We start from the raw sequence: 11,827 nt of genomic DNA on the forward strand, positions 1-11,827 counted from the left end.
GGGAGGATCTTGTCAATGATCTCAAGGCAGCTGGGACCATAGTCACCAAGAAAACAATTGGTAACACACTACGCCGTAGGACTGAAATCCTGCAGCGCCCGCAAGGTCCCCCTGCTCAAGAATACATATACATGCCCGTCTGAAGTTTGAATCATTCAGATGTTCATTGGCAGAGGACAACTGGGTGAAAGTGTTGTGGTCAGATGAGACCAAAATGGAGCTCTTTGGCATCAACTCAACTCGCCGTGTTTGGAGGAGGAGGAATGCTGCCTATGACCCCAAGAACACCATCTCCACCGTCAAACATGGAGGTGGAAACATTATGCTTTGGGGGTGTTTTTCTGCTAAGGGGACAGGACAACTTCACCACATCAAAGGGATAATGGATGGGGCCATGTACCGTCAAATCTTGGGTGAGAACCTCCTTCCCTCAGCCAGGGCATTGAAAATGGGTCGTGGATGGGTATTCCAGCATGACAATGACCCAAAACACACGGCCAAGGCAACAAAGGAGTGGCTCAAGAAGAAGCACATTAAGGTCCTGGAGTGGCCTAGCCAGTCTCCAGACCTTAATCCCAGAGAAAATCTGTGGAGGGAGCTGAAGGTTCCAGTTGCCAAACGTCAGCCTCGAAACCTTAATGACTTGGAGAAGATCTGCAAAGAGGAGTGGGACAAAATCCCTCCTGAGATGTGTGCAAACCTGGTGGCCAACTACAAGAAACGACTGACCTCTGTGATTGCCAACAAGGGTTTTGCCACCAAGTACTAAGTCATGTTTTGCACAGGGGTCAAATATACTGCTCAAAAAAATAAAGGGAACACTTAAACAACACAATGTAACTCCAAGTCAATCACACTTCTGTGAAATCAAACTGTCCACTTAGGAAGCAACACTGATTGACAATAAATGTCACATGCTGTTGTGCAAATGGAATAGACAACAGGTGGAAATTATAGGCAATTAGCAAGACACCCCCAATAAAGAAGTGGTTCTGCAGGTGGTAACCACAGTACTAAGTCATGTTTTGCAGAGGGGTCAAATACTTATTTCCCTCATTAAAATGCAAATCAATTTATAACATTTTTGACATGCGTTTTTCTGGATTTTTTTGTTGTTATTCTGTCTCACTGTTCAAATAAGCCAACCATTAAAATTATAGACTGATCATTTCTTTGTCAGTGGGCAAACATACAAAATCAGCAGGGGATCAAATACTTTTTTCCCTCACTGTACCTTTTTTGAGTAAAAACATATATGAAGGTAAAGCTAAGAAATTAAGCCAATGTGTTCTCTGCAGGGATGAAGACCAAGCATGCGCTGAGGCACCATATGAAGCTGCATAAGGGCATCAAAGAGTACGAGTGTAAGGAGTGCAAACGTAAGTTTGCCCAGAAGGTCAACATGCTGAAACACTACAAGAGACACACAGGTGAGATGGACCCAGCAACAACAATACAAAACAACCCAGAGGAATGAAAAAAGAGGCCACTTTCATTTGTAAACATGGGCTGGGCACTTTAAGCTAACATACTGTACATGACCAAACATTTGTCAAATCTTACAGATACAGCAACGCTAATGAAGCATGTAAGTTACAAGTGTCTGTACAAAGGGCTCATTGGGTTAAGGCTTACACTGACAGATGTACTGTTTCTACTCCTACAGGAATAAAGGACTTCATGTGTGAGTTGTGTGGGAAGACCTTCAGTGAGAGGAATACCATGGAGACACACAAGCTCATTCACACAGGTAAGTTCCTGGATGAATACTCATAGTTTCATATATGGTGTGTTTTGACAACTCCATGAATACCTTCTCAAAGTTTCTTTATCTTTTGAGAGCTGTTATTAGAGCTGTCTCTCTCCCTTTCTCTCTCTCGCTCCCCAGTGGGGAAGACGTGGTCATGTGCAGTGTGTGATAAGAAGTATGTGACAGAATACATGCTCCAGAAGCATGTGCAGCTGACCCATGAGAAGGTGGAGGCCCATAGCTGTCACCTGTGTGGCACCAAGGTGTCCACCCGAGCCTCCATGAACCGCCACATGAGGCGCAAACACCCCGAGGTGTGCTGGGACAGTAAGGGTTAAACCATATAAACACCCCGAGGTGAGCTGGGACAGTAAGGGTTAAACCATATAAACACCCCGAGGTGAGCTGGGACAGTAAGGGTTAAACCATATAAACACCCCGAGGTGAGCTGGGACAGTAAGGGTTAAACCATATAAACACCCCGAGGTGAGCTGGGACAGTAAGGATTAAACCATATAAACACCCCGAGGTGAGCTGGGACAGTAAGGATTAAACCATATAAACACCCCGAGGTGAGCTGGGACAGTAAGGGTTAAACCATATAAACACCCCGAGGTGAGCTGGGACAGTAAGGATTAAACCATATAAACACCCCGAGGTGAGCTGGGACAGTAAGGATTAAACCATATAAACACCCCGAGGTGAGCTGGGACAGTAAGGATTAAACCATATAAACACCCCGAGGTGAGCTGGGACAGTAGGGGTTAAACCATATATGCATGAGATCTATCACAACTTAAATGGAATTCTTAGAGTATCAGCTGAAACAGCCTTGTTCTCCAGACCTAATGCAGAGTGGGCCATCTCTGTTTTAAACATAATTTTCTATCCCACCTGTCTGTGATAGTGAAGTCTCAGTTTTATTTAAACCTGTGTGCTTCTGATCTTACCTCCAACCCCAGGTGGTCACTGTAAGAATAGATGAGTTTGACGAGCTCCAAGAAGACTCAAACATCGATGAGTCAAGCATCTGCATTGTGCAGGTACGTAGATCCATACAAAGCCTATGGTGGTGAGCTAAGTAGCATATATGCACAGATGAAACTATTTTAAAAGCCCAATGCAGTCAAAACGTGATTGTCCTGTGTTTCATGATTAACTACTCATGGTGTGATTGTGGAAACGTACAGGAATTCAAGTCATTTTGTTCTCCCAATCTGGAATACCTCACCATCAAATGCCAAAAGCGTTACCTCCCGAGAGAATTGTCTTCCATCATCGCCGCAGCCGTGTATATTCCCCCTTAATCCAACACTGCGACGGCTCTCAAGGAACTACACTGGAATTTGTGCAAACTGGAAACCGCGTATCCTGAGGCCGCATTTATTGTAACGAATGTTTTCTTGGTTTCGAATGTTTTGACTGTGAGACCTTAGACAGGTGTATGCCTTTCCAATTGAATTTACCACAGGTGGACTCCAATCAAGTTGTAGAAACATCTCAAGGATGATCAATGGAAACAGGATGCACCTGGCCTTCTAGGCAGAGTTGCAAAGAAAAAGCCATATCTCAGACTGGCCAATAAAAATAAAAGATTAAGATGGGCAAAAGAACACAGACACTGGACAGAGGAACTCTGCCTAGAAGGCCAGCATCCCAGAGTCACCTCTTCACCGTTGAGACTGGTATTTTGTGGGTACTATTTAATGATGCTGCCAGTTGAGGACTTGCGAGGCGTCTGTTTCTCAAACTAGACACTCTAACGTACTTGTCCTCTTGCTCAGTTGTGTACCGAGGCCTCCCACTCCTCTTTCTATTCTGGTTCGAGACAGTTTGCGCTGTTCTGTTAAGGGAGTAGTACACAGCGTTGTACGAGATCTTCAGTTTCTTGGCAATTTCTCGCATGGAATAGCCCTAATAACTCAGAACAAGAATAGACTGACAGGTTTCAGAAGAAAGTTATTTGTTTCTGGCCATTTTGAGTCTGTAATCGAACCCACAATTGCTGATGCTCCAGATACTCAACTAGTCTAAAGAAGGCCAGTTTTATTGCTTCTTTAATGAGAACAACAGTTTTAAGCTGTGCTAACATAATTGCAAAAGGGTTTTCTAATGATCAATTAGCCTTTTAAAATGATAAACTTGGATTAGCTAACACAACGTGCCATTGGAACACAGGAGTGATGGTTGCTGATAATGGGCCTCTGTACGCCTATGTAGATATTCCATAAAAAAATCTGCCGTTTCCAGCTACATTAGTCATTTACAAAATTAACAATGTCTACACTATGAAAAGCCAACTGACATTTACTCCTGAGGTGCTGACCTGTTGCACCCTCTACAACCACTTATTATTATTTGACCCTGCTGGTCATCTATGAACATCTTGGCCATGTTCTATTATAATCTTCACCTGGCACAGCCAGAAGAGAACTGGCCACCCCTCATAGCCTGGTTCCTCTCTGGAATTCTTCCTAGGTTCTGGCCTTTCTAGGGAGTTTTTCCTAGCCACCGTGCTTCTACACCTGCGTTGCTTGCTGTTTGGGGTTTTAGGCTGGGTTTCTGCACAGCACTTTGTGACATCAGCTGATGTAAGAAGGGCTTTATAAATACATTTGATTGATTGATACACTGCATTTCTGATCAATTTGATGTTATTTTAATGGACAAAAAATGTTTCTTTTTTTGTAAGTGACCCCAAACTTTTGAACGGTAGTGTGTATTTGTGTGTATATATATATATTTATATATATATATATATAGTTGAAGTCGGAAGTTTACATACACCTTAGCCAAATACATTTAAGCTCAGTTTTTCACAATTCCTGACATTTAATCCAAGTAAAAATTCCCTGTCTTAGGTCAGTTAGGATCACCACTTTATTTTAAGAATGTGAAATGTCAGAATAATAGTAGAGAGAATGATTTATTTCAGCTTTTATTTCTTTCATCACATTCCCAGTGGGTCAGAAGTTTACAAACACTCAATTAGTATTTGGGAGCATTGCCTTTAAATTGTGTAACTTGGGTCAAACGTTTTGGGTAGCTTTCCACAAGCTTCCCACAATAAGTTGGGTGAATTTTGGCCCATTCCTCCTGACAGAGCTTGTGTAACTGAATCAGGTTTGTAGGCCTCCTTGCTTACACATGCCTTTTCAGTTCTGCCCACACATTTTCTATAGGATTGAGGTCAGGACTTTGTGATGGCCACTCCAATACCTTGACTTTGTTGTCTTTAAGCCATTTTGCCACAACTTTGGAAGTATGCTTGGGGTCATTTTCAATTTCGAAGACCCATTTGCGACCAAGCTTTAACTTCCTGACTGATGTCTTGAGATGTTGCTTCAATATATCCACATAATTTTCGTTCCTCATGATGCCATCTATTTTGTGAAGTGCACCAGTCCCTCCTGCAGCAAAGAAACCCCACAACATGATGCTGCCACCCCCGTGCTTCGCGGTTGGGATGGTGTTCTTCGGCTTGCAAGCCTCCCCCTTTTTACTCCAAACATAATGTTGGTCATTATGGCCAAACAGTTCTATTTTTGTTTCATCAGACCAGAGGACATTTCTCCAAAAAGTACGATCTTTGTCCCCATGTGCAGTTGCAAACCGTAATCTGGCTTTTTTATGGCGGTTTTGGAGCAGTGGCTTCTTCCTTGCTGAGCGGCCTTTCAGGTTATGTCGATATAGGACTCGTTTTACTGTGGATATAGATACCTTTGTAACTGTTTCCTCCAGCATCTTCACAAGGTCCTTTGCTGTTGTTCTGGGATTGATTTGCACTTTTCACACCAAAGTACGCTCATCTCTAGGAGACAGAACGCGTCTCCTTCCTGAGCGGTATGACGGCTGCGTGGTCCCATGGTGTTTATACTTGCGTACTATTGTTTGTACAGATGAATGTGGTACCTCCACGCATTTGGAAATTGCTCCCAAGGATGAACCAGACTTGTGGAGGTCTACAATTTTTTTTCTGGGGTTTCTTGGCTGATTTCTTTTGATTTTCCCATGATGTCAAGCAAAGAGGCACTGAGTTTGAAGGTAGGCCCTGAAATACATCCACAGGTACACCTCCAATTGACTCAAATGATGTCAATTAGCCTATCAGAAGCTTCTAAAGCCATGACATCATTTTCTGGATTTTTCCAAGCTGTTTAAAGGCACAGTCAAATTAGTGTATGTAAACTTCTGACCCACTGGAATTGTGATACAGTGAATTAATTATAAGTGAAGTAATCTGTCTGTAAACAATTGTTGGGAAAATTACTTGTGTCATGCACAAAGTAGATGTCCTAACCGACTTGCCAAAACTATAGTTTGTTAACAAGAAATTTGTGGAGTGGTTGAAAAACGAGTTTTAATGACTCCAACCTAAGTGTATATAAACTTCCGACTTCAACTGTATGTATATATATATATATATAATAGATATAGATATAGATGTTTTTTATTTTATTTCTTTGTTTAAAAAATATATCGAGATTGGAAATGATGCAGACAATTACATTGATGGAAACTACAATCTATCTGCACTATTAAAGCTGATCTACCCCCCTTTGACACTTTTAGTTGAAAACAATCACAGTAAGGTACTTTATTGTTACCCAGTAATGATTTGACATTGAGATACAAGCGGCTGCATTGAACCTTCAATATTTTTGGTTCTCATACCCTCCTTTGCAGCCCAGTCTAACCCCAGAGAAGGAGGCACTTTCTGGGGAGAGGCCCCAGCGGACCCCCCGGCTGCCCAGGAAGAAGCAGAAACAGCTGGAGGAGCTGGAGCTGCCAGACTCTGACGAGTACGCTGACTTCACAGGCAATGGAGTAGAGTACACCACCACCATAGTGGGAGATGAGACCAGCTCTGCTGTGCAGAGTATCCAACAGGTGGGTGTGCCACACTGGACATGTGTTAGTCTGATCATCAATGTTAGAAGTTATATGAGGTTAGAGATTCTACTCATTACAATTGGGTCCACCTGTCTGTGATAAATGTCTTAAATAGTATTTTGGTAATGGATAAGTGGAGTTTTTGAGTTTTCCATGTTATCCACAACATCATGTGTAGATTGTGTGAGTCTATCATACTGTATGATCTGACCCAATGTGACTGGTGCTGTTGTTGTAGGTGGTGGTGCAAGCCAACCCCAACACGTCCTCAGCCTCCTCCACCAGCATCACAGTGACCCCCATCACCTCCCATGCCCCTTCCCAGTTCACCAGCCTGCAGCCCGTATCCCTGGGCCACCTGATGGCTAGTGACCACCGGCCCCTCACCCTAGACAGCTCCATCCTCACTGTCACCTTTGACGCAGTCACTGGCTCCGCAATGCTCCACAACCGGCCCACCGAGCTCACAGCCGAGACGGTGGAGCCAGGTGGTGACGGAACTGGGCCACAGTCGGTCGCCCACTTCATCAACCTGACCACCTTCGTCAACCCAATCCAGGGCCAACTCCTGGAGGCCCCCACCTTGGCCTGGAGGCCCGTCACGCAGGCGGAGGGGTTCCGGGTCACCCCTGTGGTGGAGGGGGCTCCAGGTGATGCCCAGGACTCTGAGACCCAAACCCCAGAGCAGGCTAGACAAGCCCAGGCAGTGCAGCAGGCCAACACAACACAACATATGTTCAGCTGCTAGACTGGAGAAGGGAGATGCTGGTCACCTCACAGTCCTGGTGAAGGATAGTGGATAGTCTACACACATGGAATACCGATTCCTATTATGAAGGCCTATGTGGACTAGAGACCTTGAATGCTGTCTCCAAAATGCCTATGTTACATTCTCCCCAAAATACATCCCTGGAACAAGAGAACATTGATGGAGGATGATTGCATTTACAAGAACCAAGAGCCACTTTGTCTTACGTCAACATTAGTTGTTCCTTTCTTTTATTGTAAAAAAAAAAGAAAAACACAGAGGAAGCTGTTTACAGAGATGGATGTATAGTTAAAAGGATTTTGCTGCATTGTTTCTTTGGTCAAAACTGCACAGGTTGACTTATCAACATAAACAAAAGTAAGCTATTGAATATTTTGTAAATTTGAAACATGCATGTCTAACAATATTAACATACTATATATACAAAAGTATGTGGACACCCCTTCAAATTGGTGGATTCAGCTATTTCAGTCACACCCTTTGCTGACAGGTGTATCAAATTGAGCACACAGCCATGCAATCTCCATAGCCTAACATTGACAGTAGAATGGCTTCACTAAAGAGCTCAGTGACTTTCAAAGTGGCACCGTCATAGGATGCCACCAAATTTTGCCCTGCCAGAGCTTCACTGGTCAACTGTAAGTGCTGTTATTGTGAAGTGGAAACATCTAGGAGCAACAACAGCTCAGCTGGGAAGTGGTAGGCCACACAAACTCCCAGAACGTAACCGTCGAGTGCTTAAGCGCAGAGCACATAAAAATCGTCCTTTCTCGGTTGCAACACTCACTAATGAGTTCCAAACTGCCTCTGGAAGCTACGTCAGCACAAGAACTGTTCTTCAGGAGCTTAATGAAATGGGTTTCTATGGCCAAGCAGCCGCACCACGCCTAAGATCACCATGCACAATACCAAGCATCGGCTGGAGTGGTGTAAAGCTCGCCGCAATTGGACTCTCAAGTAGTGGAAATTCATTCCCTGGAGTGATGAATCACGCTTCACCATATGCCAGTCCATGGACAAATCTGGGTTTGGCAGATGCCAGGAGAGGCTACCTGCCGTGCCAAGTGTAAAGTTTGGTGGAGGAGGAATAATGGTGTGGGGCTGTTTTTCATGGATCGGGCTAGGCCCCTTAGTTCCAGTGAAGGGAAATCTTAACGCGACAGTATACAATGACATTCTAGACGATTCTGTGCTTCCAACTTTGTGGCAACAGTTTGGAGAAGGCCCTTTCCTGTTTCAGCATGACAATGCCCCTGTGCACAAAACAAGGTCCATACAGAAATGGTTTGTTGACATCGGTGTGGAAGGACTTGACTGGCCTACACAGAGCCCTGACCTCAACCCCATCGAACACCGACTGCGAGCCAGGCCTAATTGCCCGACATCAGTGTCCAACCTCACTAATGGTCTTGTGGCTGAATGGAAGCAAGTCCCGGCAGCAATGTTCCAACATCTAATGGAAAGCCTTCCCAGAGGAGTGGAGGCTGTTATAGCAGCAAAGGGGGCCCAACTCCATATTAATGGAGGTGTCCACATACGTTTGATCACATAGTATATTACATAATTATTTCAGTTATTGAAAGGGAAAAAAAGTGTATGACTTTTAGGAATTCTCTGATTCACTCATTGGGGGTTAAAAGAAGAATATGAAATTATTTTGGCACATAACTTTGAATGCCTTGCACAACAGGTTTAAAGAAGACAATTAGATGATAGAGTCTAAGCGTTCTTTATGAATAGATCATGAGTGTAGAGCAGCCAAGACACAGAGCATTTAAAGAGTAGAGATAATCAGATGTAAAAAAAAAAATGTATCTGAAAGCATTGAAGCGTCAGATTGTTTTTGAGAAATTGTCGAAGAAATACTGGAAGCCTTTTTATAGCAGTTTTTCAATGAAATGTCTCAAAAAGGAAATATGTGTTTAGCTAATTTCTGTCTAAATATCAATGTTTAGATAGAGTATAAATGTGAAAATATAGTGCACTGCAAACGTACTTGTTTTCTAGACTATTTCTAGCCTGGGTTCTGATTTACCGAACTGGCAAACTCGGCTGGCTGGCTGGTGTCATTGTAATCAGATTGATGTGTTTGTCCGCTTGCCGAATGGGGGTCATCTTCCCACAGCACTGCCCAAGGCTCCAATAACTCCCTTCATCTCAGATATCTGTAATGTACAGTACCAGTAAAAAGTTTGGACACACCTACCCAATCAAGGGTTTTTCTTTATTTTTACTATTTTCTACATTGTGGAATAATAGTGAAGACATTAAAACTATTAAATAACACATATCGAATCATATAGTAACCAAGAAAGTCTTAAACAAATCAAAATATATTTTGTATTTGAGATTCTTCGAAGTAGCCACCCTTTGCCTTGATGACAGCTTTGCACACTCTTGGCATTCTCTTAACCAGCTCCATGAGGTAGTCACCTGGAATCAGTTGTGTAAAATACTACTTAAGTAGCTTTTTGGGGTATCTGTACTTTACTATTTATATTTTTTCCAACTTTTACTTCACACATTCCTAAAGAAAATAATGTACTTTTTACTCCATACATTTTCCCTGACACCCAAAAGTACTCATTACATTTTGACAGGAAAATGGTCCAATTCACACACTTATCAAGAGAACATCCCTGGTCATTCCTGCTGCCTCTGATCTGGCGGACTCACCAAACACAAATGCTTTGTTTGTAAATTATGTCTGAGTGCTGGAGTGTACCCCTGGCTATCCGTCAAAAAAAATTATGAGTTGTGCTGTCTGATTTGCTTAATATAAGGAATTTGAAATGGTTTATATACTTTTACTTTTGATACTTAAGTACATTTTAGCAATTCCATTTACTTTTCATACTTAAGTATATTTAAAACCAAATACTTTTAGACTTTTACTCAAGTAGTATTTTCCTGGGTGACTTTCACTTTTACTTGAGTCATTTTCTATTAAGGTATCTTTACTTTTACTCAAGTATGACAATTGAGTACTTTTTCCACCACTGCCTGGAATGCATTTCAATTAACAGGTCTGCCTTGTTAAAAGTTAATTTGTGGACTTTCTTTCCTTCTTTAATGCATTTGAGCCAATCAGTTGTGTTGTGACAAGTTAGGGTTGGTATACAGAAGATAACCCTATTTGGTGAAAGACCAAGTCCATATTATGGCAAGAACAGCTGAAATAAGCAAAGAGATACGACAGTCCATCATTACTTTATGACACGAAGGTCAGTCTATCCGGAAGATGTTGATAACTTTGAAAGTTTCTTCAAGTGCAGTCGCAAAAACCATCAAGAACTATGATGACTACTCCCATGAGGACCGCCACAGGATAGGAAGACCTAGAGTTACCTCTGCTGCAGAGGATAAGTTCATTGGAGTTACCAGCCTCAAATTGCAGCCCAAATAAATGCTTCACAGATTTCAAGTAACAGACACATCTCAACATCAACTGTTCAGAGGAGACTTCGTGAATCAGGCCTTCGTGGTCGAATTGGTGCAGAGAAACCACTACTAAAGGACACCAATAATAAGAAGAGACTTGCTTGGGCCAAGAAACACGAGCAATGGACATTAGACCCTGTGTAAATCTGTCCTTTGGTCTGATGAGTGCACATTTGTGATTTTTGGTTCCAAACACTTTGTCTTTGTCAGACACAGAGTAGGTGAACGGATGATCTCCGCATGTATGGTTCCCACGGAGGAATAGGAGGTGTGATGGTGTGGGGTGCTTTGCTGGTGACACTGTCTGTGATTTATTTAGAATTCAAGGCACACTTAACCAGCATGGCTACCACAGCATCCTGCTGTGATGCGCCATCCCATCTGGTTTGCACTTAGTGGGACTATCATTTGTTTTTCAACAGGACAATGATCCAAAACACCTCCAGGCTGTGTAAGGCCTATTTGACCAAGAAGGAGAGTGATGGAGTGCTGCATCAGATGACTTGGTGTCCACAATCACCTGACGTCAACCCAATTGAGATGGTTTGGGATGAGTTGGACCGCAGAGTGAAGGAAAAGCAGCCAACAAGTGCTCAGCATATGTGGGAACTCCTTCAAGACTGTTGGAAAAGCATTCCAGGTGAAGATAGTTGAGAGAATTCCAAGAGTGTGCAAAGCTGTCATCAAGGCAAAGGGTAGCTACTTTGAAGAATCTAAAATCGAATATATATTTTCATTTGTTTAACACTTTTTTGGTTACCACATGATTCCATATGTGTTATGTCATTGTTTTGATGTATTCACTACTGTTCTACAATGTAGAAAATAGCAAAAAATTAAGAAAAACACTTGAATTAGTTGGTGTGTCCAAACTTCTGACTGGAACTGTATGTATATCAAAAGAACCAGTCAGTCTTTCCACCTGTTTTACACCTATAGCTTCCCACCAGGAGTCAGAACCTGGATCAACCAGA

At 42.6% G+C, this 11,827-nt stretch overlaps 1 protein-coding gene across 2 annotated transcripts in view; it reads left to right on the forward strand.

Annotated features, from left to right (window-relative positions):
- The window catches only part of LOC106603529 (PR domain zinc finger protein 15), a 30,717-nt gene extending 21,095 nt beyond the window's left edge, over positions 1–9,622 (forward strand). For both annotated transcript variants that reach the window (XM_014197347.3, XM_045717112.2), the window contains 6 exons: positions 1,299–1,430; positions 1,667–1,750; positions 1,889–2,064; positions 2,713–2,793; positions 6,437–6,640; positions 6,882–9,622. In XM_014197347.3, the coding sequence (XP_014052822.3) occupies positions 1,299–1,430; positions 1,667–1,750; positions 1,889–2,064; positions 2,713–2,793; positions 6,437–6,640; positions 6,882–7,391 (1,187 nt within the window). In that variant the 3' untranslated portion in view covers positions 7,392–9,622. The remainder of the gene's footprint in view (positions 1–1,298; positions 1,431–1,666; positions 1,751–1,888; positions 2,065–2,712; positions 2,794–6,436; positions 6,641–6,881) is intronic.
- Positions 9,623–11,827: the final 2,205 nt, after the last annotated feature.

This window comes from Salmo salar, chromosome 04 (genome assembly GCF_965601325.2).
Source record: "Salmo salar chromosome 04, fSalSal1, whole genome shotgun sequence".
NCBI classification, from domain to species: Eukaryota; Metazoa; Chordata; class Actinopteri; order Salmoniformes; family Salmonidae; genus Salmo; species Salmo salar.